Genomic DNA, 22,996 nt, shown 5'->3' with positions numbered 1-22,996 from the left:
CGAGGGGATCCTTGTCATGTCAAGATAGGACCAAGCGATACAATCCATGTTAGTTATAAGAAATTCAATGAGTTTTTTCCTGAGGCCGGGAGTAAGCCATCTGCCAAGGTATACCTTTCGATCGGGCTGGTGCTCGATCAATATGATTTGCTCCAGCTCCTCAACCGTTGACTTGGTGGCATCGTAATCGTCAGGGGCTATGAAAGACCTAGGGACTCCGTAATCGTCCTCCTCGCCCGGCCCCTGCTTTTATGGTTCAGTCGGGGCCGGTGTCGGTGATTGTTATTTAGTTTATTCCTTGGTGACCGTACTCGGGTTCTTCGATGTTGATAGTGTAGATATCGGGACCATCTCATCGACCGCGAACATCTGTTTTACAGCCGGTTGCTCTCCTTAAACTGTTTTGATCCCTCCCGGTGTGGGGAATTTCAACGCCTGATGTAGTGTCGAGGGTACTTCCCTCATGTCGTAAATCCAAGGCCTCCCGAACATAGCATTGTATCTCATATCTCCTTTGATCACGTAGAACTTTGCTTTCTGGACGGTTCCAGCAGTGTTTACCGGTAGGGTTATCTCCCCTTTAGTGGTCTCACAGGCCATGTTAAACCCGTTTAAAACTCGGACTGCAGGCATAATTTGGTCTTGCAGACCCAGTTGTTCCACTACCCTCAATCTGATGATATTAGCTGAGCTACCTGGATCAATTAGCACACGATTAACTCGAGATTTGTTTATGAATACAGATATTACCAGTGCATTGTTGTGTGGTTGCACGATGCCTTCAACATCCTCATCATTAAAAGATACAGTTCCCTCTGGTACATAATCTCGAGTCCCTTTTTCTCTTGTAATGGACACTTTAGTGCGCTTTAACATCGGCCCCTAGGGGACGTCAACCCCACTAATGAACATGTTAATGATGTGCTGAGGTTCCTCTTGCTTGATCTGCTTGTTGGAGTCCTCATTCCAGAAGTGATTTTTGGCTCGATCACTCAGAAACTCTCGGAGGTATCTGTTGTTGAATAACCGGGCTACTTCCTCTCTCTGTTGTCGACAGTCTTCAGTTCTATGGCAGTGAGTGCCATGATATTTACACATTAGGTTGGGGGTCCCTTTGGGCAGGATCAGATTGTAATGGTCGAGGCCACTTAGTATCTTTGATAGGTCCGATGGCTGATACGATTGCGAAAACGTCGAAGTTGAAGTTGTACTCTGATAACCTTGGTGCTTTCTTAGACCCGATGGGTCTGTCAAAACCGCTTTTGCTCACGAGTCCCCGGTTATTCTTACATCGGTCGCTCCTTCTTTCACTTATCGCATTGTTGCGTCTGGACACATTACCTCTTCGATCTCCATTGTATGGTTGATACCGGTCTCTATTCGATCTTGGTTCTCGATCAATATCTCTTTTGGCTCTGACAGAGGCCCTGAGTTGATCATCTTCGACCTTGATTTTTGATTGGTACCGGTTATGGACGTTGGCCCAAGTTACTGCCGGGTATTCTATCAGATTTTGCTTCAACTGCTGTGAAGTCAATGAGTTTCGGGGATTGAGTCCTTGGGTGAAGGCTTGAACGGCTCAATCATCTGCGATCGGAGGCAGGTCCATCCGTTCCATTTGAAACCTCGATATGAATTCCCTAAACATCTTGTTATCTCTTTGCTTTACCTTGAAAGGGTCTGATTTTCTGGTCTCGACCTTGATGGTTCCGTGTGTGCGCTTTTACAAAGGCATCTGCAAGCACAGAAAACGAGTCAATCGAATTAGGGAGTAAGTTGTGATACCATATCATAGCTCATTTCGATAAGGTCTCTCCAAACTTTTTCAGCAGAACGGATTCGATTTCATCATCTTCCAAGTCATTTCCTTTGATGGCGCACGTATAAGAGGTCACATATTCGTTGGGATCAGTTGTCCCATTATACTTCAAAATTTCGGGCATACAGAACTTCTTTGGGATCGGCTTCAGAGCTGCGCTCAGAGGGAAAGGCTTTTGGTGAAATTTTTTGGAATTCAGGCCCTTCAGTTTCGGTGGTGCTCCCGGGAATTGGTCGACCTTGGAGTTATAGGTCTCCACTTTTTTGTCGTTGGCTTCGATTTTCTTTTCTCCTGATTCCATCCATTTTTTCAGTTCCTCAAGCATCTTTATTATCTCTGGGTTGGTCCCGGGTTCTGCTTCACCCGGCCTTTCTATGGCCGGTTCATTTCTTTGGGCGTTTTCCCGGGACGATTCAGGCTCAACTCTGTTGGGGGCTCGGCTTTGGTTCTGCAACTAGGCTATCGCTGCCTGTTGAGCTAGTAATATTTCAAAGATCACGCGCAAGTTGATCCTGTCACCTTCGCCGTCATGTGTACTCCGGGCTATCGACTGGGCTCCCCGCGAATGTTGTTTTCGGGGTCAGTAGGCAAGTTTGCTTCGATAGCCATGTGTGAGTTAGCATCGATCGGATTAGCGACTGGGACTTCATTAGGGTCAGCAGGGGGCACCTCGTTGCTAGGTACCATGTTATTGTTTTCGCCATGGTGGCCAGACTCAACATCCACGTTCAAATGGACAGATTGGGAGTTCGGCATTTTTAATCTGACCTGAAATTAAAAGCTCAAAGAACAAGTGTAAAATAGAGTGTATTATAGAAATTTGTATCAAATTGCCACTATTATCCTTAGCCCCATGGTGGGCGCCAAACTGTTTACCTTAAAAAACGGATAATAATTAAATTTGTAAGTGGTTTTAAGGATACATAGATTAATTCAATACAAACGATAAATTGTGTTAGTTTAAACAAATAAAGGACGTAATAAATTGTCAAACTAATCAAGAGGAGTGATCCCGGACTTAGTAACAGCTTAATGAAATGCCTGCCTTCGATCTCGGATTCACATTACTGATGATTTGGTGAACAAAGGTAAGAACTTTGAATAATAGAGAAAATAAAAGTATATTACCTTAATGTGTATGTTACAATGTCCCTAATGAATAATTAGACTCCCATTTATATAGTATGAGAGTTTTACCCTATGTACAATTCCATAAAAGGTAAAAATCTTCTGTTTAACTAATCTACGGTCCTTTGCCGATACGTGCCGAGATTCACACCGTGACATCCGGCTGGTCACTGATATCACGGTTGTGCTCGATTATCTGGTAATGCTCTCCAAGACCTTTGAGATTCGAACCAAGGCTCATGGTCCTGATATTCTCGAGGACAGGCGTTTTGCACGGACCCTGGCTCGAGGGATTCTTTGCTTCGACTCTGGTTCCTTACCGTCACGTCTCTCGCTCCGTTTCGCCCCTATACAATAAGCTTTTTGATGCCTTAAAGTGTGAATTAATTAGCAATTATCACCGGCAATATCTTTATAATACAGTCACATAATAGTAATCAATAATGAGAAAGCAGTGGGCCAAACGTTTTCCAAATAAAACAAAGAAGCACAGCATGGAGTTTGGCCACTTTATTAATTTGGACAAAAGAGACCTACATTTGCAAGTGAAACTGCTTTCATCGATGCAAACAGATAATTGTTCATCAAATTCCATTATTCAAAAAGAGTAGTCTCAGATATTAAACACACAAACACAAGTATTGTTGTGCTAATTTTAATTATGAATACTAATAAACAATGCACCATTATGGCCTATGTTTTTTGAAACTTATTAAAAGTACATTTTGCTACAAGCTCCAGGGTGGCAAACGGGCGGGTCATGTCGGATATGAGCGGGTCGAAAATTAGTAATGCAAAAAAGCGGATAAATTATCCGACCCGACCCATATTTTAATACGGATAAAAAATGGGTTAACCAACGGATAATATGGATATGACTTCTTGAATAAGATCAATTTTGGGAGAATTCTTAGTCTCCCAAACTTTAGGAACCTCAATTTGAGGCTTTACAAATGTAAATGTTACACCCATTGGTTATCCATTTTTTAAGTAAATAATATGGTTCTTATCCATATTTGACTCGTTTTTAAAAAGTCATTAGTCAACCCATTTTTTAATGGATAATATGGGTAGATAATTATTTTTTTTGAACCATTTTGTCACCCCTAATTACAAGTGATGCATTCATGTATTTCATACATACAAATATCTGAATTTGGAAAACATTTATGCAACATAAGGAATATCCATGGTTGTCACTAACTTTATCTAATGGAAAGTTATATATTCCATGTACCTCTCTGGGGAAGGGAAAAAAAGGGAAATGGATGTACATCCTTTTCGAATGTTACCAAAAGAAGCTAATACCCAAAAGTTATTTATTTGATTGATCAAAAGAAGAAAGTAAGTCGATTCTAATTAGTATTTCCAACTCCTCTAGATATAGAAATTTAAAAAGATACAAAATGATGAATAGTACCATATCTTTTAAATTTTTAGAGAAAAAGTAGTATTACATCATTATAAGTCATCACCTTTTCTCCTCGCTCGTAGTTGGTGGTTGCTACAATTTTAAGAAGGATCTTAGAGTACAATTTTTATTTTTACACTATCATTATAATTTAAAATGCGATAGTATATTAGTTACCTAGTTTTATCATGTACTAACTAATTAATTTTTATTATAAATATTTACTTTAATTATTTTGTACATGATTTGATTGTGTACCATAAAACTTAAATTCAAGAACAATAGTGCCATTTGAGCCCTTTTACCACACCTGCATTCACCTTAAGGCAAGTACTCTTACTATTTGCTTATTTCATGGCGTTTGACATATAGATAATTATGTGCATGCATATTAAAGAATGATAAGAGGATATGAAATTATGATTTAGGGTGTATTTGATATAACGGAAAATATTTTTTTCTTGGAAAATATTGGTACGCAAATTAAGGAAAACAACTTCTCAAGAGTATTCATAAATTACTTTCGAACCAACAACCTCCCGAACCCATAAATTTCATAAACTTCTGAACCGCTAAACTTTCAAACCCGTAAACTCTATAATTTCTAAACCCGCAAACTTCCAAACACATAAACCTCCGAACTTATAACTTTGGAACTCGAAAAATTTTGAACCTGTAAACTGAAAAATGAAAAACCCATAACTGAAAATAAAATAAAAAATTGGGGGGGTGAGGGGGTGGATGAGGTGGGTGGTTCAGACAAACGAAAAAACAGAAAATTGAAAATACAAAAAAAAAAAAATGTGTGGGGGGTGGGGGTGGCGTAGAAAAACGAAAAAAAAACAGAAAATTAAAGTTGGAGGGGTTTGGGGTTAGATGTGAAGGCAGATGAAGTTTTTGGAAAATGTTTTTCTAACTTTTTCTAGGGAAGTCAATTTCCTCTAATTTCAAGAAAATGTGATATCTAGGAAAATATTTTTCAAACTATTTTGTACAACAAAACAATAAAAAATAAAAAAATGTTTTACTGTCATACCAAACAAAGCCTTAGTATTGTTAGGTATTACTCCACAACTGAGATGACATCAAATGGGATTGTGAAGCTTAGGAATCTATTCACAGTACGGTTGTCAATGTCTAAACATCTTTTTCTTAGGACTCTTTTTATTTTAAGATAATTATTATTGCTTTGTATTTTAGTATATTCAGCTAGAAACTATTTACTCCCCCCCTCCCCCTCCCCACAACACACTCACACACCCAAAAAAATAAAACTTTTGCTTTCTCGTGTCATACTACACGCAACTATTAATCAATAATTATCCATTTGGCTTGCGATGGCTATTTGGCTTTCACGAGATCAATATACATATTATATGCATACACATCAGAATCTAAACTGTATCAGTTTAATCAAAATACTATAACCAAAAACTGCTAAAAAACAAAACTCATGACAATATAGTTTATACTCGAAAAAAATAACGATTGTATAAGATCGGATTTTAAATCTAATTTAACTGTAAAAACTAGCTTATGAACCAATGATTTCTATAAATATTATAAGAAGGCCCCAAACATATTTTCTCAAGTGATGTGGGACGTGAAAATACCAAACCTCTAAATAATTTGAATTATATCTCCTCTATTTACAATTTTGGAGAGGAAATATCTAAAATCAATATATATTGCTTGGTATGGAAATTGTCTTGATGCAGTTTGGAGAGAAGACAAATGGCCGACAATTAGATTGGAAGCAGATGGAGAAAAAGGGCCCCAAATGCAAAGGAGTTAGTGCTGTCCTAGGCAGAGGCACTGGCCAGATGAAATATCATTAATACATGAAACAACATAACATGATCATATTTAAACGTTAATTAAGTAAATCCTCTTTAGAGATAAGCATCATATCTCGATGAAACATACATCACTACATTTACTTTGATTGAGGGAAAAAAATAAATCGATTGGTTTTTTTTCTTGGGAATGATCCAAAAGGAGGTGTTAGTAATGAAGATAGCAACATCTTAGTTTTTGTCCAATATAATGCTGAAATGAGAGGATAGAAAAAAGTTTTGGTCTTGGAGGATTCTTAAAGATTTTGTGTGTGGTTAAGGGTTTGTTTTGTCTAATCAAAGTAAAGAATTGGGACCCAAAGTCTCTCAACTCATGTTAGATTTCTTTGTCTGTGTATCCATATATGATATATGTACAATCAAATGTTTTGGGAAAAGAGAACGAAAGAACACATTGAAAAAGAAAGCAGCTTCTTTGCCTTTTTTTCCCCAAATATAAAATCCACATCCTTTTTATTTCACAGAGATATATATCAAGCATTTCATGCAATGATGAGTCTCGCATCAATAATAAAATTGTTATCGAGTTGTAAAATTAGTCTCTTACACTTGCATCAAGATTAGACTGTTAACATTAAATTCTTTTTAGATACGACACTTTCTCGAATCTTGTGTGAACGTGAATGCTTCTTGCACAAAATTGTCGTGATATTTCATGTACCATTATCTTTTTAATTATCTTCTCCTTACTTCCGGCTTTTAGTCTACTCCAAAAGCTGCTTTCAGTAAAAATACACATGTCTATTTATAGCGTCATCAACATATCTTCATTCATGGGATACATGAATATTTTGACAAAAAGTATACTCCAAACGCTTAATGACTAAATTCATTGGTCTATATTATCGTATAATGAAATATTTGACATTTGAAAATGACCCAAATCTTGGTTACTAATGTATCTATATGACCGGTTTTTACACACACACACGTTTGGGTAAAAAGAAAAGAAAAAAAGTTAGGCATGATTTGGAACTAGTCATTCATTGTCGTGGTATCCCTTTCTTCCAAAGCAAGAATAATTACTTTTTCGAAATGCCCAAGTACATATATGTTTTTACGAAATGCCCAGTACATATTTGTTTGACTAAAAAATAAAAAAAAAATACTTAGCTATACTATATAAAAAAACTTATTTGCATCCAGTAAAAATATTTTAATTTAATTATAATTTGATATATAATTTATCAATTATATATAAAATAATATATTAAACTCTAATCTTCCCTATTTTCTCTCCCCATCTTCCCCCTTTCTCACACTGTAATTCTATCTTCGTCCTAGTAGTTGCCGATCTAATTTGCTATAGAATCATTGGTGCAGACAACTTGACTTGTTATATATGTTGATTAGTCCTTCCATTATATTTTCTCTTTTTTTTTCCTTTTCTATTTTTTTTTCTATGTTAAACAATCAGCTTGAATGATCATTTCTGAAAAAGGAAAGATTGTTGATTTTTGTTTTTTGTTTTTTGGAATCAATAAACTAAAGAATATTAATCAGAAGTGAGCAGATTGAATTGGAAACCATATTAATCCATTAAAACTTCATTAATGGAAACCGTAAAGAAGCTTCGAAGCTTTAAATTCAAAAATTAAATTTTACAAAATTATTATTTGTTTGGATTTGGGTGTTATTGAAAATAATTGTGAATATCTTTTGGAGTTTATATCTCAATTTTGAGAGAATTTGGTAAATATTCGAGTTAGTTTTGATTGAAATTTCAGACCGAAACTCGAAGAAAAATAAGACATAAATAATCTGTATATATATTTTGTATTCGGGTGACAAATGATATACAACTAATATAATTGTATACAACTTGTAGGATATAAGTTATATGTAAAGTGTAGTATTTTGATGGGATTCTATACAAAAAATTTATATACAAGTTGTATATAATTTTTAATTTTTGACCGGATTTTATACAATAAAAAATTATATTCGAGTTGTATTTAAATTGTAGTTTTTGACCGGAGTTTTATATATATTATAAAAAACTTTAGTTACTTTATGTAAATAGAAAAACCTAGCTAAAATCGGGTAAATAAGTCTATAAAATTTTATATATATACACGAAAAACATCCCTAAAAGTCATTAGTGTTCTTATTATGTGGAGAATCTACGCTAAATATTCCTCAACTAAACCAATCAAATGTTGTACTTCCTTCAACTCCGATTTTTGCAATATGATTTGTCAATCTCACTCATTTAACACGTTCTATACAGAAAACACTCATAAATCAGAGCCTTTGCGCAGGTATATAATCGGAATAAATGTATGTAATTCCAAGTTCCCAACTATTAGCTGTCGTAAAGTAATTAAATTTTAGTCATTTTTTTTGTAAAGATAAATCTAAACGAAAATACTGTTCAAAATTCGAAAAATATTCCAGCATAATATATTGGAGTTCCAACATAATATACTGGAGTTTCAGTATAATATACTGGTCCAGCATAATATGCTGGAAGTTCATACACAGGTGCTCCAATCTCCAGTATATTATGCTGGAACTATCCGTGTGTTGGAGTTCCAACATAATATGCTGGAAGTTCATACACAGGTGCTCCAATCTCCAGTATATTATGCCGGAACTATCCGTGTGTTGGAGTTCCAACATAATATGCTGGAAGTTCATACACAGGTGCACCAATCTCCAGTATATTATGCTGTAACTTTCCGTGTTGCAGCGAAATAGTGTCTATTTTTCTATGACTTTGCAAACGCTAGCTATTTTACAATTATCAGTCCGAAAACTGGCTAGCCCGTGCTATTTTCACACCGTTTAACCATAAAATTTGGGGGCTTTTTCCAAACCAGTTTTCAGATATTTGTTTGTTTGCAGATTTGAACTATTTTTTGGCAGACTTTGAAAACAAAATCTTCAAATCCTCGAAGTGTTTTACTCACAAAATTTCAAATTTATTTTAAGTAAAATATATGTCCAAACATAATTTCAACTTTTTAAAACTATTTTTCATCTCATCTTCAAAAACTCATTTTTTCCAACTTTCAACCATATCCATGTCCAAACGCTAGCTTAATGTCGTCTGACATTATATTTATTTATCACAGAGGATTATTACGTATATTAGTAGTTTAAGTTAAGAAAAAAAGTCTGAGTTGCTAAAGAATATATATATTTGTCCCGCTATTATTTTTTTAGAGTAGCTAAACAAGTGTAGTTTTCCCAGTAGCTATGGTAAAGAAAAGCCCAAATTCTCTCCCTTGTCTAGGTGGACTGGGTTTTCACAATGCCCAATTGTTTTGGATGAACAAGAATTTCATGATGGCCCAACTTAATATGGATCCGACCCGTCAACTTATAATGTTGGTAAAGAGTTGATTTCTTTTTTCGACTGATAATACTCTCCCGAGCCTCGTCCTTACCGGTCCAAAATCCAAAACCCTAAACCTCCGTCACCCTACCTCGTCTTCAAACTTGCTCCTCTCCGGCGAACAAAGTAACCTCTATCTCTGTTTTCTGACTGAGTTTTCTGATAGAATACGCATTATATGTGAGCATTGGCTACTTGTGCTTTGTTGGTTTTACTATTTAATTTTCACTCGTGCTTGTTTCCTGTTTGTAATCAAATGTTATAGACACGTCTGTCAATTTAATCAGAGGACTTGAAATATTTATCGTAATGTTTCAAATTTTGATTTTGTGGAATGAAGTTCATAAAGTTCGATTCATTTTCCAATCATTCTATTCAGACCTATGATTTCAGTGTGACCATCTTTTTTTCAACTTCTACCATTTGTTATGATTTAAAGCATTTGAGATTAACTATATTCAGCTCCTAAATTGAGTTAAAGTCAGTGTTTGAGAAGTTGGATAGTCCAATATATCCAATAAATGACACGGTTTGTCTAACTTTGCTCATTGTTTGTCTAAGAGATAGACTAGCTAACAATGGCTGAGGAGGTGCCACAGCCTTTAAACTATATACCAGAAGTGATTCTAAAGAAGAGGAAGAACAATGAAGAGTGGGCAATCAGAAGAAAAGTCCAGCTAGAGCAGAAAGTCAAGAGACTTAAATCTGATAATTTTGTTATCAAGAAGCCTGAGCAGTTTATTCGAGAGTATAGGGATAAGGTATTTATATCTATGAATTGATTGTTTAAATTGCATCTTTTGTTTAGAATTTTAGCCTTTTCCCTTTATCTTATGCGGGCTGTAAGACTTGTATTTGCACATGTCCCATCTTGTTTTTCTTTTTTACTTTTATTTGTTTGTGACATATTGCATTTATTTCATGAAGCAATTGTTCAATCTTTCCAGATTTTCTCTTGGCTTCAGCATTTTATTTTCGTTTTGAGTCTCTTTACCAGTTATAGAATCTATAATCAGGAATTTTGTGGTGCAGTGGCAGTGACGTTTGTTAATGATTGATATATTTATGGTCTGATATTTACTTTGGTTCACTTATCTCTTAGTTTGATGGCCCTAAACAAAATGATCTCCAATTTCCTTTATACTCATTTGCTAGTAACCTGCATCTTTTTGTCCTTCCTGGATATGAAAGTCTTTCTTTTTGGGTAAAAATTCCTGGATGTGAAAGTCATTGTGGCCAAAAAACATCTCAGTAGCATTCTCTAGGGTCTCTAAAAATTTAGACTTGCAACCAATAGCCATAACACAGAAATAGTGATGTTCTAACTCCCGAGAAAGGAACAAGACAGTATAGTGCAATAATTAGAAGTAAGAGGGTAAAAGACCTTCTGAAGCAGTACGGACAACAATGTGTTAAGGAGAGAGAACAATTTTAAATTTTCAAATTTAGGGGGCCCAGGACTGCAACTATTTATTTTGGGTGGCACCAACGCTCTGGAACTAGTTCTGGCCTATACAATCACAAGATAATATTGTTTTTGTTTCCTGGGAGTTAACAGGAAGTGTTATATTATCATTTGAATATTTTAAACTACGCTAATATGCAAGGTTAGCTACCGAATTTCCAGGTTTTGTTTCAGAAGATAACAGACTGTAGTTCTCCCTGTCTGTGCCTGAACTGAAAGCTAGTGGAACCTACTCTTGATAGTGAATAATGACAATCAAAATGGAATTGGCATGGTATATTGATTTGCCTATTGAGCCTAAGATGCCCATTACCCTTGCATCCTGTGGCTCTGGTATATTTGCTTAATGTTAGATTGCCTTTGGAAGTTGTCATGTTTGTCTTCCTTTTCACGTCACTTGCTCTTTCTTCTGCTACAGCCATTAATAGAGCTCGCCTACAGTTGGCTTTTTATCTACCTTTTCTGAGCCATCAACTTGCAGTAATCTGATTTATAAATTGTGGTATATTGTTTGTCCAACATTCTTCTCAACCGAGCTGTTGTTTATGTTAGGAGATGGACCTTGTCCAAATGAAACAAAGGGGTAAGAAAAGATCCAGGCGAGCATTGGTCACGTCTGATTCCAATCTCCTTTATGTCATACGCATTGGAGGGTGGGTTCCTGGTTTTCCAATCATACTTTTATCTTCTTGGCTACAGTAACCTGGATCCTAAGATTTTGTGATACACTTCAGGAAAAGTGATATGCACCCAAGAACACGAAAGCTTTTGTACTCTTTGAGGCTGCGGAAAATCTTCAGTGGTGTCTTTGTGAAGGCAGATGCAAGAATACTGGAAATTCTGCTAAAGGTGGAGCCTTATGTCACATATGGGTAGGTTGAACTAACCTTTTTACTAGTTTGCTACACAACATTTAATGAACTCGCATTACTGGATATCCCCAAAGTACTCAACCTCAAATTAGTGAATAGGCATTATGCTTGCTAGAGAGGGGGGTGACTGCACTTTTTTATTTTACTGGTTCTTAGAGCTGCCAAAGGGACCTTAATTTGAATATTTAATTGGTCTTGGACTTTCTCATTTTTATTTTCTCCTATTAAGGAGAGCAATATTCTTGTAATGCCAAAATCTGTGTTTGCTTTGTCTTTGATAGTTAAATTACTGTATGTCAAAAAGAGGAAAATGAGACCCTTAATTAAGTCTATATAATCCCGTGGTATAAATCATACAACCATTTCCGTTCCACCAGTTTGAAGACGATGACACTTAAAGACAGTTTTAGCATGTACCGTATGATGACACCAGGAGCTTAATTTTTAAAAAAAATTATGGGACACCAGGATAACGTAGGTCTACTTTTACAGCTAATGGTCTATCTCTACTTAGAAACATGCCTGATCTTGGTAGAACATTAAATTGCAGTTATTTATTCCTTAAGCAGGAAATTTTAAGTTTTTAACCGTGTAAAACGAAACTGCTTTAGCAGTTCTATGTATTTCTCTTCTGTCATAGACTACGAGGCTGTAGAATATTTCTAATGGTTTTGTTCATGTTTTTGAAGATATCCAAATCTCAAGAGCATCAAGGATCTGATTTACAAGAAAGGTGCTGGAAAAATTGACAACGAGAGAGTGCCTTTAACCAGCAACGAAGTTGTTGAACAGGTACCATGAATTGCTTCTTTTCTCTTTTATAATAGTTTCTGGGCGGCCTGTGTAGTAACTATTTATTGTTTCCAGGCATTGGGTCAATATGGTATTATATGCTTAGAAGACCTTGTGAATGAGATTGCCAATGTTGGTCCCCATTTTAAAGAAGTCACTAGTTTTTTGTGTCCCTTTGCTCTCAACAAACCAGAAAAGGCATTGCAGGGTAAGAAAAAACGATTTGTGGACGGGGGTGATTCAGGCAATCGTGAGGGCCAAATCAATGAGTTGATCAGCAAGATGAATTAGCATATTCAAGGGGTCTATTTGTTGGGTGTATTATTGTTGTGATAACGTCATTGGATAATTTAGCACTTATAACTTTCTCGTATGATGACAGAAGAATTGTAGCTATGATGCCAAAAATGATATTCTATATTTTTCTCCGTCCATTGATCTCAATAGCCTTCCCGTGGGTTGTTTCTTATTTTGTGCCTTGAAGCCGAAGCCATTTAATTTGTAGTCCGACCTTTTTGTGTTTGCCAATTTTTTCTGTCCTCACTTATCACTAGATTCTTTACAACGGCTGAGAGGTTCTGGACTGATCCTGTAGTAGAGAAAATGTGAAATAAGAACAAACGGGGTACGGCTAACAACCAGAATTATAGCCTGGCCAAGCTTTTTCCATCCTAGAAGCACTTTTTTTTTATGTTTTCTTTTTTCAAAGTTACTTGTTTGGCCAAGTTTTTGAAAAAGCTTTTGAGGAGAGGCGGAAGCAGTTTTGGAAAAAAAAAAAAAGTAGCTTATTTTCAAATGCACTTTTGAAAAAAATTCACTTAAAAGCAGCTTTTAAAAGCTTGGTCAAATACTTAATTGCTACTTAGAAGTGTTTTTCAAATTAATTAGTCAAACACAAACTGTTTTTCACTAAAAGTAATTTTGAGAAAAACTTTTTCTCAAAATAAGCTTAATTTTGCGGCTTGGCCAAACGGGCTAACAACAACAACATACCCACCATGGGGTCTGACTTCTGAGAAGTGTAGTGTGTACAGAGACCTTACCGCTACCCTGTGAGATAGAAAAGCTATTTCAAATAGATTCGGGCTATTAGATGTATAGTACGTACTGGTGAAATACCGATCTCCATTTCCATAGTGATGGTCAGGTCCATTAATTACGTAGAAAAGAAAGTTTTTACTATGAATATTTATTCTACCTTTTAACATAGATCGATAGTCAATTTGAATCCAAGTGATTCATTTTTGCGGCAAGATTGAAAAAGTATGATAGACAGAAAGAAACATAGATCGATAGTCAATTTGAATCCAAGTGATTCATTTTTGGGCAAGATTGAAAAAGAATGATAGACAGAAAGAAAATTAATGTACAGTAGTACTACTATTTTAACTGAAGATCCAATGACGTGACTCTTCTAAACCTTCCTTCTCCATTTTGTTGGCGCAATTGCTTACAAATTCCTTGAAAGGTCGTCCCCCAATCACATTCTTTTCTATAAATTAATTTTTTTTTAAAGAATGGAGGACGGAGATGATTGGATAGCTCGTGATAAGTTTTACCACGTCCTTTTCTGCTTCTTCATTGCTATCATTACCTCCTTTCTCGCGGAAAAAGCTCGTTACCCTTTCATCCGCCGCCGGAGCATCTGGGTCGGATCCATTGTCTCACTTGCTGCCGGTGCCGCTAAGGAGGTGGCCGACGAATTAGGTTATTTCAGGTCAGCAGGCGCATCTACCAAGGACGCTGTCGCCGACGTCTTTGGTACTCTTACCGCTGCTCTCGCTCTTTCTCTCTACAAATCATCCTTCTTTCACCGCAGCCCTGATCAATCTGTTCAAGCTAAGGCACTCCAGATGGTTTAGTCGGTTACTTGGTTTTAATGGAATTATCTGATTCGGTACTTTGTTTAACCTCTATCATCATATCATATAAAGTTCAATTTCTTTTAGGAAAACACGAGTATTTTAATCAACTATTGCAGAAAACAATGTTGAATTATTAACCTATTTACTCATGAAAGGACTCATACAGAGTAGATTAATAAATGGTCGCAGCCGTAAACTTACCACTAGGGCAAGCCTTTGTAGGAATTACGCGGATTGCTTTTGTTTTTCTGTCTTAGGAACTTTGTACATTACTCTTGGGAGCAGCTCTTATGCTAACAAACATACCTGCATTTAAATTACCATCACAATTGGATACATTTCACTGCAATTCCTCTGTCTTCCCTTGTGGATTTTTTGAGATTAACCATTTGACAATTTATCCATGAAATTGCATATGCATATTACCCTTTGGTAAAATAGTTATTGTTATTATGCTTATTAGGACTTCTGTGTCTTGTTTCTGCCTGCTTTTTGGTCCTCAGTTAAATAGCCAAATCCACTAATGAAAGCAGATTTTGGCCTTATCTATTTCTGTCTATTTTTATGGTACCTCTTCTAAAAGATGGTTGAATTTGCTTTTCACATGGATTTCACCTTGAAGGGACATAACAAGGAAATCATCTTTTTATTTGGGGTGACCAAGATAAATGTCATTGAAATTGAAAGTTATTGAATATGTGAAGAGCTTAGTGGAATAAGATTGGGCATGTTTGTTTGTTGGACTCCACTTATAATCAGTTTTGTCGTTGCTGCATATCACCTTGTTAAATTCAGTAATTTCAGAGATCTCTAAGGTAGATGGTACACACTATCATGTTTAGAAAAAAAATTAGTGGTGTTGGTGAAAATTTTAAAAGCTGAATTATGCCAGCAGTGTGCAAACATAAGTATAACAGTTTGTCAGTTTCATATCAGGTTGAGCTCAATACAGTAGCAACAACTGTTGGATTTTGCATCTGTTACTGCTATTGTTTTCTACAATAATTAGTTGTTTAGTTTTAGGAGAAGTCTGCTAGAAGATTCAGAAATTTTAATTATAGTAAGAGTTTAGTAATTTAGTTGTAGGAGGAGTCTACTACTTTATTTATTTGGCTATTTAAAAGCCCTATGATTAATAAAATTTTAGAGATAGTTTTTCAATCCTATTTTCAACCTTCTTGCTGCTTGCATATTTTTTCTAAAATCCATAACAGTGGTATCAGAGCCTCCATTGATCTTGACGGATCTCTGAATTTGCTGAAAAACAACCAATTTCAACCACTTTTAAACCATACGCATTTTTACCCATACTGATTTTTAACCAAATTTTTAACAATGGCAAGCAGCGGTCTCTCTTTGAATACCCCACAAATTTTCACTGGTGAAAACTATCAGACTTGGTCAGTGAAGATGAAATCTTATCTTGAAACTTATGATCTATGGGAAGTTGTAATGGAAGACAAACTTATACAACCACTTCCTGCAAATCCTACCCTTGCCCAAATCAAAGCTCATTCAGATGAGAAAACCAAAAAATACAAAGCTAAAACTATAATTCAAAATTCAGTTGCAGATTCAATCTTCTCTAAAATCATTGCATGTGAGATAACAAAAGAGGCTTGGGAAACACTCAAACAAGAGTATTAAGGAAGTGAACGAGGCAGACAAAATCAGATTTTAAATTTGAAAAGAGATTTTGAATCTCTTAGAATGCAAGATGATGAGACCATCGCTAAGTATTCTGACCGAATTTCTTTAATTGTCAATAAAATCAGGTTACTTGGCGAGGATTTCAAAGATGACAAGATAGTTGAAAAAATTCTTGTGACATTTCCCGAGAGATTTGAATCCAAAATTTCCTCTCTGGAAGAGTCTAAAGATCTCTCTACCATCTATGTTGCACAATTAATAAGTGTTCTTCAAGCACAAGAGCAAAGAAGGGCCTTCAGACAAGACAAAGTTACTGAGGGTATTTTTTATGTGAAACACCAAAAAGAAAAAGTCAATTATCCTTATTGCAAAAAGAAAACACACTTAGAGTTGGTGGAGACCTGATGCGTTATGTGGAAATTGCAAACAAAAAGGTCATGTTACAAAAGTGTGCAAGTTCAAAGATGCTCATGCACAAGCACTAATAGCAGAAGAAAGAATTGAGTATGACCTTCTTTAGACTGCAGCAACAGAAGCAAGGAGGAGTGTTGGATTTTGCATCTGTTACTGCTACTGTTTTCTAGAATAATTAGTTATTTAGTTTTAGAAAGAGTCTGCTAGAAGATTCAGAATTTTAATTATAGTAAGAGTTTAGTAATTTAGTTGTAGGATGAGTCTACTACTTTATTTATTTGACTATTTAAAGCCTTATGATTAATAAAATTTTAGAGACAGCTTTTCAATCATATTTTCAACCTCTTGCTACTTGCATATTTTTTCTAAAATCTATAATAACAACAACAAACCCAGTGTAATCTCACAAGTGGGTTTTGGGAGGGTAGTGTGTATGCAGACCTTAGCTATATTCGTTATGCAGCGTTCTAATAGCAACAAGGACAATTTTAATACGATAATAAGCTGGATTCCCCTATGCCAATTTGGCAGTGCTTTATGGATGAACAATAGTTCCTTTTTCTGATAGGCTTATAATGAACATCACTTTCCGCAATTCTCTATCTGTTTGGGTGCAATTTAGCCGGCTTTCTAACTATTCACTTTGGATGGAATTAGCTGCTCAGTGAATAGTATAGGAGACAGAGCATGAAATAAGACTAGTTTCTTAGCTAAACTTCATGCTCCTTCAGAATTTCAGACAGATGTAGAAAAACAAAAAGAAGTCCTACTTTCTGTGGCACTAGTTCTATGAATGGAAACACATGTTACACAGAAGTCTCTTCTACAATCCAGTAAAAACCTCACTAATAGTACACATTGCATAAGTTTCCTAATATGGTTTCCTTCCTTCCATCTCTCGGTCATTGTATCTTGCTAAAAATCTGTTCTTTGATAAATTATATCTTGCTAAAATCTGTACATATGGAGAGAGAGTGGACAGATTTGTTTTATTCGATCCACCCTTGCCTTGCAGATGCAAAATGGTACAAGAAGTTTCTACATTCATAAAACTGCACACTGTCTACTAAAGTATGTGACTATCATGATCTAATGGTATTACTGATGAATCACCTTCTGAAACTATGTTCCAGTGAAGGCTTCCCGTGATTGTTGTCATTTTCATTTGGCAGTTTGACTGCAGAGTAAACACCTGCCCCAGCGAGAGCGCCAAGAATCGGAGCAGTCAGATAGATCCAAATGGCTTTATAGTTTCCTGCTGCTACTGCTGGTCCCAGCGTTCTCACTGGATTCATTGAAGCCCCAGTTGTCTCCCTAGAACACAAGAAATGTAAATTATGAGGAAGGCCGTTAAATAGGCTATTAATTTGTTTCACGAGCTATGTCCATTGTATAGTGTATAATACTGCTTTCGTCTCATTTTATGTCACGTCATGTGGTTGAACTGAAAGTATTACTAGTTTTAACTCATATATTAATTACAGTATATAGGTGGGGGTGTAAAAAATATCTTAATTTGAAAAGATATTTGAGTGAGAATAAACCACATCAAACTTTAATTTGATTAGTGAACTTTCAATATTTGAGAAAGCTGTCATCGACTATTTTATCAGAAAATGGTGTTAAACATTTGGATATAAGTCAAGTACGAAAAGGTATTAAAACATAAGCAGGGATGGAGGGATTATTTTATTCACGAAAGCTGTCAACTTTGTGTTCTAAAGTAATTTCCAAAGCTTCAATTTAGTCGGACAAAGAATTCAGACACGTTAGATAGTACATCTGTACATGATTTTCGTTCAGCTTTTTGCATCAGCATGAAAAGCACTCAATGGAAATAAAGGCTACTAGATCAAGTTGTACTACAAGATCTGTCAAAACTATTAAAGGAGCAGCAAAACCTTAACTAACATTCTAAGATGCATAAATGAACACCACGTGGCTAAAAGCTTAAACAGCAAGATTTGCAGATTACCCAGCTATTAGAATGTTGAGCATGACGGTGGCTCCTACTGCTATTCCTGCAAGCTCTCCCACCTGTAGTTTGCCAAGAAAAGATGACCTCTAAGTTAGGTAACTCAAAATAAATTCATTTGGCCTATTGCTAGTTTACTGCTAGTACTACCATTTAATAAAATGATTGTTTATAGTTTGTACACAGGGATTTGAGTTGGCAGTTGGCAAGTTTTACTACCGTTAATATATGCAAAAGAAGCGGGAAACTGGTGCAGCGTGTGGTTCAGGAAAAGGATGAACCTATTATATGCAGTTTTATCCTGCATTTCTGTCGGAAGCTATTTTTACGGTTCGAATCCGTGACCTCTTGGTCACATGAGAGCAACTTTACCACTTTACCATTTGCGATAAGACTTTCCTCCGCCATTAATTTATGCAAGTGAATGTAAAAACAAACCACAACGTATTTAATAAGGGTCTAGACCGAAATTATTATGGAGATCTGTGATGGTTGTCCAATTGACAAGTAGGCAAAGTAGGAGGAGAGAGACCAGATAATAAATGCTTACAGCTCTAGTGTCGGTGGCCACGGCAGTGACAACAAACATGAGGTTAAAGCTGATGATGAACTCCAAAGCAAAAGCTTGAAGGTAACTACCAGACGGAACAGTGACTCCACCACCCATTATTGGGTGCAAAACTACCTTGAGTGTAAATGCAGCACAGAATGATGCTATAATTTGTGCTCCAATGTACACAGGAACCTGTCAAAAACAAGATTAACGCACTTAACATGTATAAACAAGAGCCAGAAATTAAGTGGTTAACGAGTGTTTAGTCTCTACATTTTTCCAGGGGAAATGCTTGAGAGCAGCAAAAGCAATGGTCACAGCTGGGTTGAGATGAGCTCCAGAGATGTGGCCTGTTGACAGAATGACAATCATTACAGCTAGACCAGTGGAGGCTGCCAATCCAATTAAGGTTTCAGAGCCTTGTGTCTTCTGGTTCACAATCGCTGTGGCTGTCCCTGCAAAAATTAGTATCATAGTACCTATGAACTCTGCTCCCACCTGATTAAAAAACACGCACAATAAACAAGTTAGTTTTTCTTGATATCATTTGCATTTGCTCATTCTGTTTTCTCACCTTTCTGGCTAGTGAGATAGGAGGAGGAGGTAACGCGCATGAAACAGGTGGCAAGCTTCCTTCTTCTGAAGCCCATGCTTCTACACTGAAGCATTTTAAGCTCTTGAGAAGGGAGTTTCTGCCATTGCTGTTTCTTTCATGTTTGAAACCACCAAAAAGAGGAGCACCAGGAGTTCCTGGAGTTGCTGGTGTTGAAGGGGATGAGACTCCATCTTCAGGGTCCATACCTATAGCTCAAAGATAAAAACTATAGTATTATAGGAAAAAGAATTAATGAACAGCTAGATAAACTTGAGTTCACTCTCCTGTGTCCTTATGACAGTATGACTCCAATGAATACTATTTATAGTACTGATTAATTGCATCAGCCAATTAAGAATGTTTGACTTGGGAGAATCCCAAGAGTGATTAAAAAGTTAGTGGATGGAATTGAAGGATTGAAAAAGGAAAGTGGGATTCGGAAGTGGAAAGTGGGACACAAACCGAAAACCTTTGCATTTGGAATTTAAATGAAGCATTGAACTCTAGACATCAGTCATGTGGTTCTTGTCCCGGTCCACTAGATCTTGTTATTTAACACAAGATCCTTCACCATTACAATCATGGAGCTGACCATTTTGCACCAGGTATTTTGGTTTTCCATGCCACCATCTTTGCTTCCCAAATGAATTAAATAAAAATGAGGGAAAGAATCACGGTAGGTGAATGAATTGCTTGGAAGTGGGCAATAATCAATTTATAATCCCTTTAATTTCCTTTAATAAAGTTGCCATTATTTGGATTATTGTCATGATTGCTAGGAGAAAAGAATAAGAAAAACCAACCCTTAATCAACCCTACCCCACATCAAATGTAGCTAAGTACGTGGCTTGTTCTACCACCTTCCTTTAGACTTTCATTTTACTTGTATATTTGTATAACAAGAGATGAGGACATGTTACTTAATTTTTTTCTTCCACTCCATCAGCGTACAAGTTATAATTCTAGGATTCATTAAAAATTCTAAGTGCTTCACTTAGCATTCCATATTTACAGTTCTCTGCATTTCATGACCTTTAATTTTAAGATAATTTATGCGTTAAACCGTCTCTTTACTTTTCTCTTTACCTTCTCAAGGTAAGAACGAATTCTGTGTATATACTAACCTTTTCAAATTCTACCTAAGATTAATATTATACTGTGTATGTTGTAATTTACTGTAATTAATGATGTTACTTGGAGGTTTCAAATTTGCCGATGACAACTTATAAGGTGAGTTGAAGGCATCCACGCACATGCAGGGTTTCATACTAAATATATTGCTTTTAGTAAAAATATTAACTGGAAACCAATACTAAAAGTACATAGGGAATCTTTTTTAATGAATGTCAAAGCTTTTCGCAATCAATAACGACGTAGGCCTACTGTGATCGATTGTAATACCGTTTGTCCTTTTTTCTCTCGTTTCTTCTCCTTCTCTTATTTTTCTTTTTCCTTCGATTTTGGTGGCTCTCACTTCACTTTTCATTGCATCCACCATTTAAAGCGTGACCAAATGCAATCAAAAGGGATTTCCGCGCATTATTAATTTAATTTCCAAACATAATCATTAAGCAAAAGAAGATCAAGAAGGATCCATGATCTATTAAATCAATGGTGATATTCGCACTTATAAATTAGTAGTTGATTACATACTGCTTTATGGCGTGTTTTCTTTCTTTTTGAAAATTAGAGTAAGTTCTTTATTGTGCCTCATAATGTATCTCCAAAAGCAGCAGCATTAATTGCCAATTTGCCACTGTCGAATATATTGTAGGTGGTAATTGGTAAATGTGGATGGACTCATATACGGCTAGAAATAGAAATTACAGGAATGGCGAAGAGCCAGATGAGAAAAGAAATTAAAAGATGAGTGAAAAACATTGAAAAGAATGGTTACTGATTGAAGAAGGGGTGAGAACAAATGCTTTTGTTTCATATATGAATGTGTAACTCTCTAAACCTTGATGTATTCTTTTTCAAACTTAAAAGCAATAATGGCAGCAATAGAATTTTTCTTCCAAGAGTCATTTCAATGGTAAAAAGTTGCGAATTGGTAGGAAATAGATCATAGACCTCCTTATTTTCCTCACATATATATATATTGGTGGAAATCTCCATGTCTCTTCCACTTTGGCTTTCTTTTTTGTACGTGAAGTAGAATTGAAAACGTACAAATTCTTTAAAGTTTAATATTCAGCTCATGCTTTAAAAAAATGACAAGGTACGGGTAATAGTTCTTCCAAATATTTCCTTTAAGTTAAAAGATTTTGGAACACTTCATACTTTAAGAGTCAGGAGCTCGAATGTTAGCCACAGATTTGGTCGAACCAAATAGTTTTAGTCTAAATCCGTTAAATATATATAAAAATTAATTTAGAATTCAATTACTAACACATATCCTATCCTAGAATGTAAAACTTATAAAATTCAAATCTTTGGTTCCACCTCTAATTCTTTGGCTTTTTAAAGTACTGATGTTCGTCTAATCGTCGGAGGCTTCAAATTTGCTGATGACAACTAAAGGTGGGTGGAAGCATCCATATGAATGGCTTTGCACTAACTAATATGATTGCTTTTAGTAAAACATTAACTCGAAAACAATATTTAACGTACATAATGCAGGGAATCTTTGTTATGAATACTATTAAGTAAAGCTTTTCTGAATCAACAACTTAGTCACACCGAGGAAGTACTATAATACGGTTTGTCTTTTATTCCTTCTTTTCTTTATCATTATTTCTTCTCTTTTTTGTTTCAATTGTTGTGGTTCTCATTTCCCATTGCATCCCCCATTTAAAAGAGTGACAACTGCAATAGAAAAGAAAGCATTGGCATAATTCAATTTCCAGACATAATCATTAAACAAAAGAAGATCAGAATAATTGACACTCATATTAATTCTGATAATTAGCAATTAGTTGATCATTGCAATTTTTTATTTTTATTTTTGAAGTTTAAGGAATGTGTCATTTCTTTTGCTTCGTTTGGTAAAAAGAAACTCCATACTCTTTTTTCAGAATATATCTCCAAAAGCATAAGCTTTATTGCCACTCTCAAATAGTATAAGTCACTAAGGGGTCGTTTGGGTTGAAAACAAATTAAATTATGATGGGATTAATTATATTGGTTTTGATTATGTTGGGATTAGATAGTCTGGTATTATTTCTTATTGACTGTTTGATATGTTATATTAATCCTGAGATTGTCAATGTTAAAGCTTTATCCTGGGATTACTATTTCACCCTCTGGTAGGTATAAAAA

General features: G+C 35.6%; 4 protein-coding genes across 10 annotated transcripts; 2 read left to right on the top strand and 2 right to left on the bottom strand.

Moving 5' to 3' along the window:
• Positions 1–393: 393 nt before the first annotated feature.
• Positions 394–876, bottom strand: LOC104114519 (uncharacterized). Its single transcript, XM_009624985.1, has one exon. It carries the CDS (start codon positions 874–876, stop codon positions 394–396), a length of 483 nt encoding a protein of 160 aa, XP_009623280.1.
• Positions 877–9,557: 8,681 nt separating this feature from the next.
• Positions 9,558–13,152, top strand: LOC104114515 (large ribosomal subunit protein uL30z). 4 transcript variants are annotated; one of them, XM_033660851.2, is made up of 6 exons: positions 9,558–9,680; positions 10,118–10,315; positions 11,572–11,672; positions 11,754–11,891; positions 12,581–12,683; positions 12,759–13,152. In XM_033660851.2, the coding sequence occupies exons 2-6, from the start codon at positions 10,133–10,135 to the stop codon at positions 12,972–12,974; spliced, it is 741 nt and encodes a 246-aa protein (XP_033516742.1). In that variant the 5' UTR covers positions 9,558–9,680; positions 10,118–10,132; the 3' UTR covers positions 12,975–13,152. The 4 variants fall into 4 exon arrangements, with proteins under 4 accessions (XP_033516742.1, XP_009623271.1, XP_070053735.1 ...); XM_009624976.4 differs by having other exon boundaries at positions 9,574–9,680; positions 10,122–10,315; XM_070197634.1 differs by having other exon boundaries at positions 9,578–9,734.
• A 672-nt stretch (positions 13,153–13,824) lies between these two features.
• LOC104114517 (uncharacterized) lies at positions 13,825–18,202 on the top strand. 3 transcript variants are annotated; one of them, XM_070197633.1, is made up of 2 exons: positions 13,825–14,580; positions 17,785–18,202. In XM_070197633.1, exon 1 carries the CDS (start codon positions 14,201–14,203, stop codon positions 14,543–14,545), a length of 345 nt encoding a protein of 114 aa, XP_070053734.1. In that variant the 5' UTR covers positions 13,825–14,200; the 3' UTR covers positions 14,546–14,580; positions 17,785–18,202. The 3 variants fall into 3 exon arrangements, with proteins under 3 accessions (XP_070053734.1, XP_070053733.1, XP_070053732.1); XM_070197632.1 differs by having other exon boundaries at positions 17,628–18,202; XM_070197631.1 differs by lacking the exon at positions 17,785–18,202 and adding an exon at positions 16,324–16,944.
• On the bottom strand, positions 17,301–20,342 carry LOC104114516 (aquaporin NIP6-1). 2 transcript variants are annotated; one of them, XM_009624978.4, is made up of 6 exons: positions 20,205–20,342; positions 19,715–19,941; positions 19,414–19,638; positions 19,138–19,332; positions 18,588–18,649; positions 17,301–17,926 (listed from the first exon to the last, which is right to left on the bottom strand). In XM_009624978.4, the coding sequence occupies exons 1-6, from the start codon at positions 20,230–20,232 to the stop codon at positions 17,722–17,724; spliced, it is 942 nt and encodes a 313-aa protein (XP_009623273.1). In that variant the 5' UTR covers positions 20,233–20,342; the 3' UTR covers positions 17,301–17,721. The 2 variants fall into 2 exon arrangements, with proteins under 2 accessions (XP_009623273.1, XP_009623274.1); XM_009624979.4 differs by having other exon boundaries at positions 20,198–20,332.
• Positions 20,343–22,996: the final 2,654 nt, after the last annotated feature.

This window comes from Nicotiana tomentosiformis, chromosome 3 (genome assembly GCF_000390325.3).
Source record: "Nicotiana tomentosiformis chromosome 3, ASM39032v3, whole genome shotgun sequence".
NCBI lineage: Eukaryota > Viridiplantae > Streptophyta > Magnoliopsida > Solanales > Solanaceae > Nicotiana > Nicotiana tomentosiformis.
This window is presented reverse-complemented; position numbering and strand designations above follow the sequence as displayed.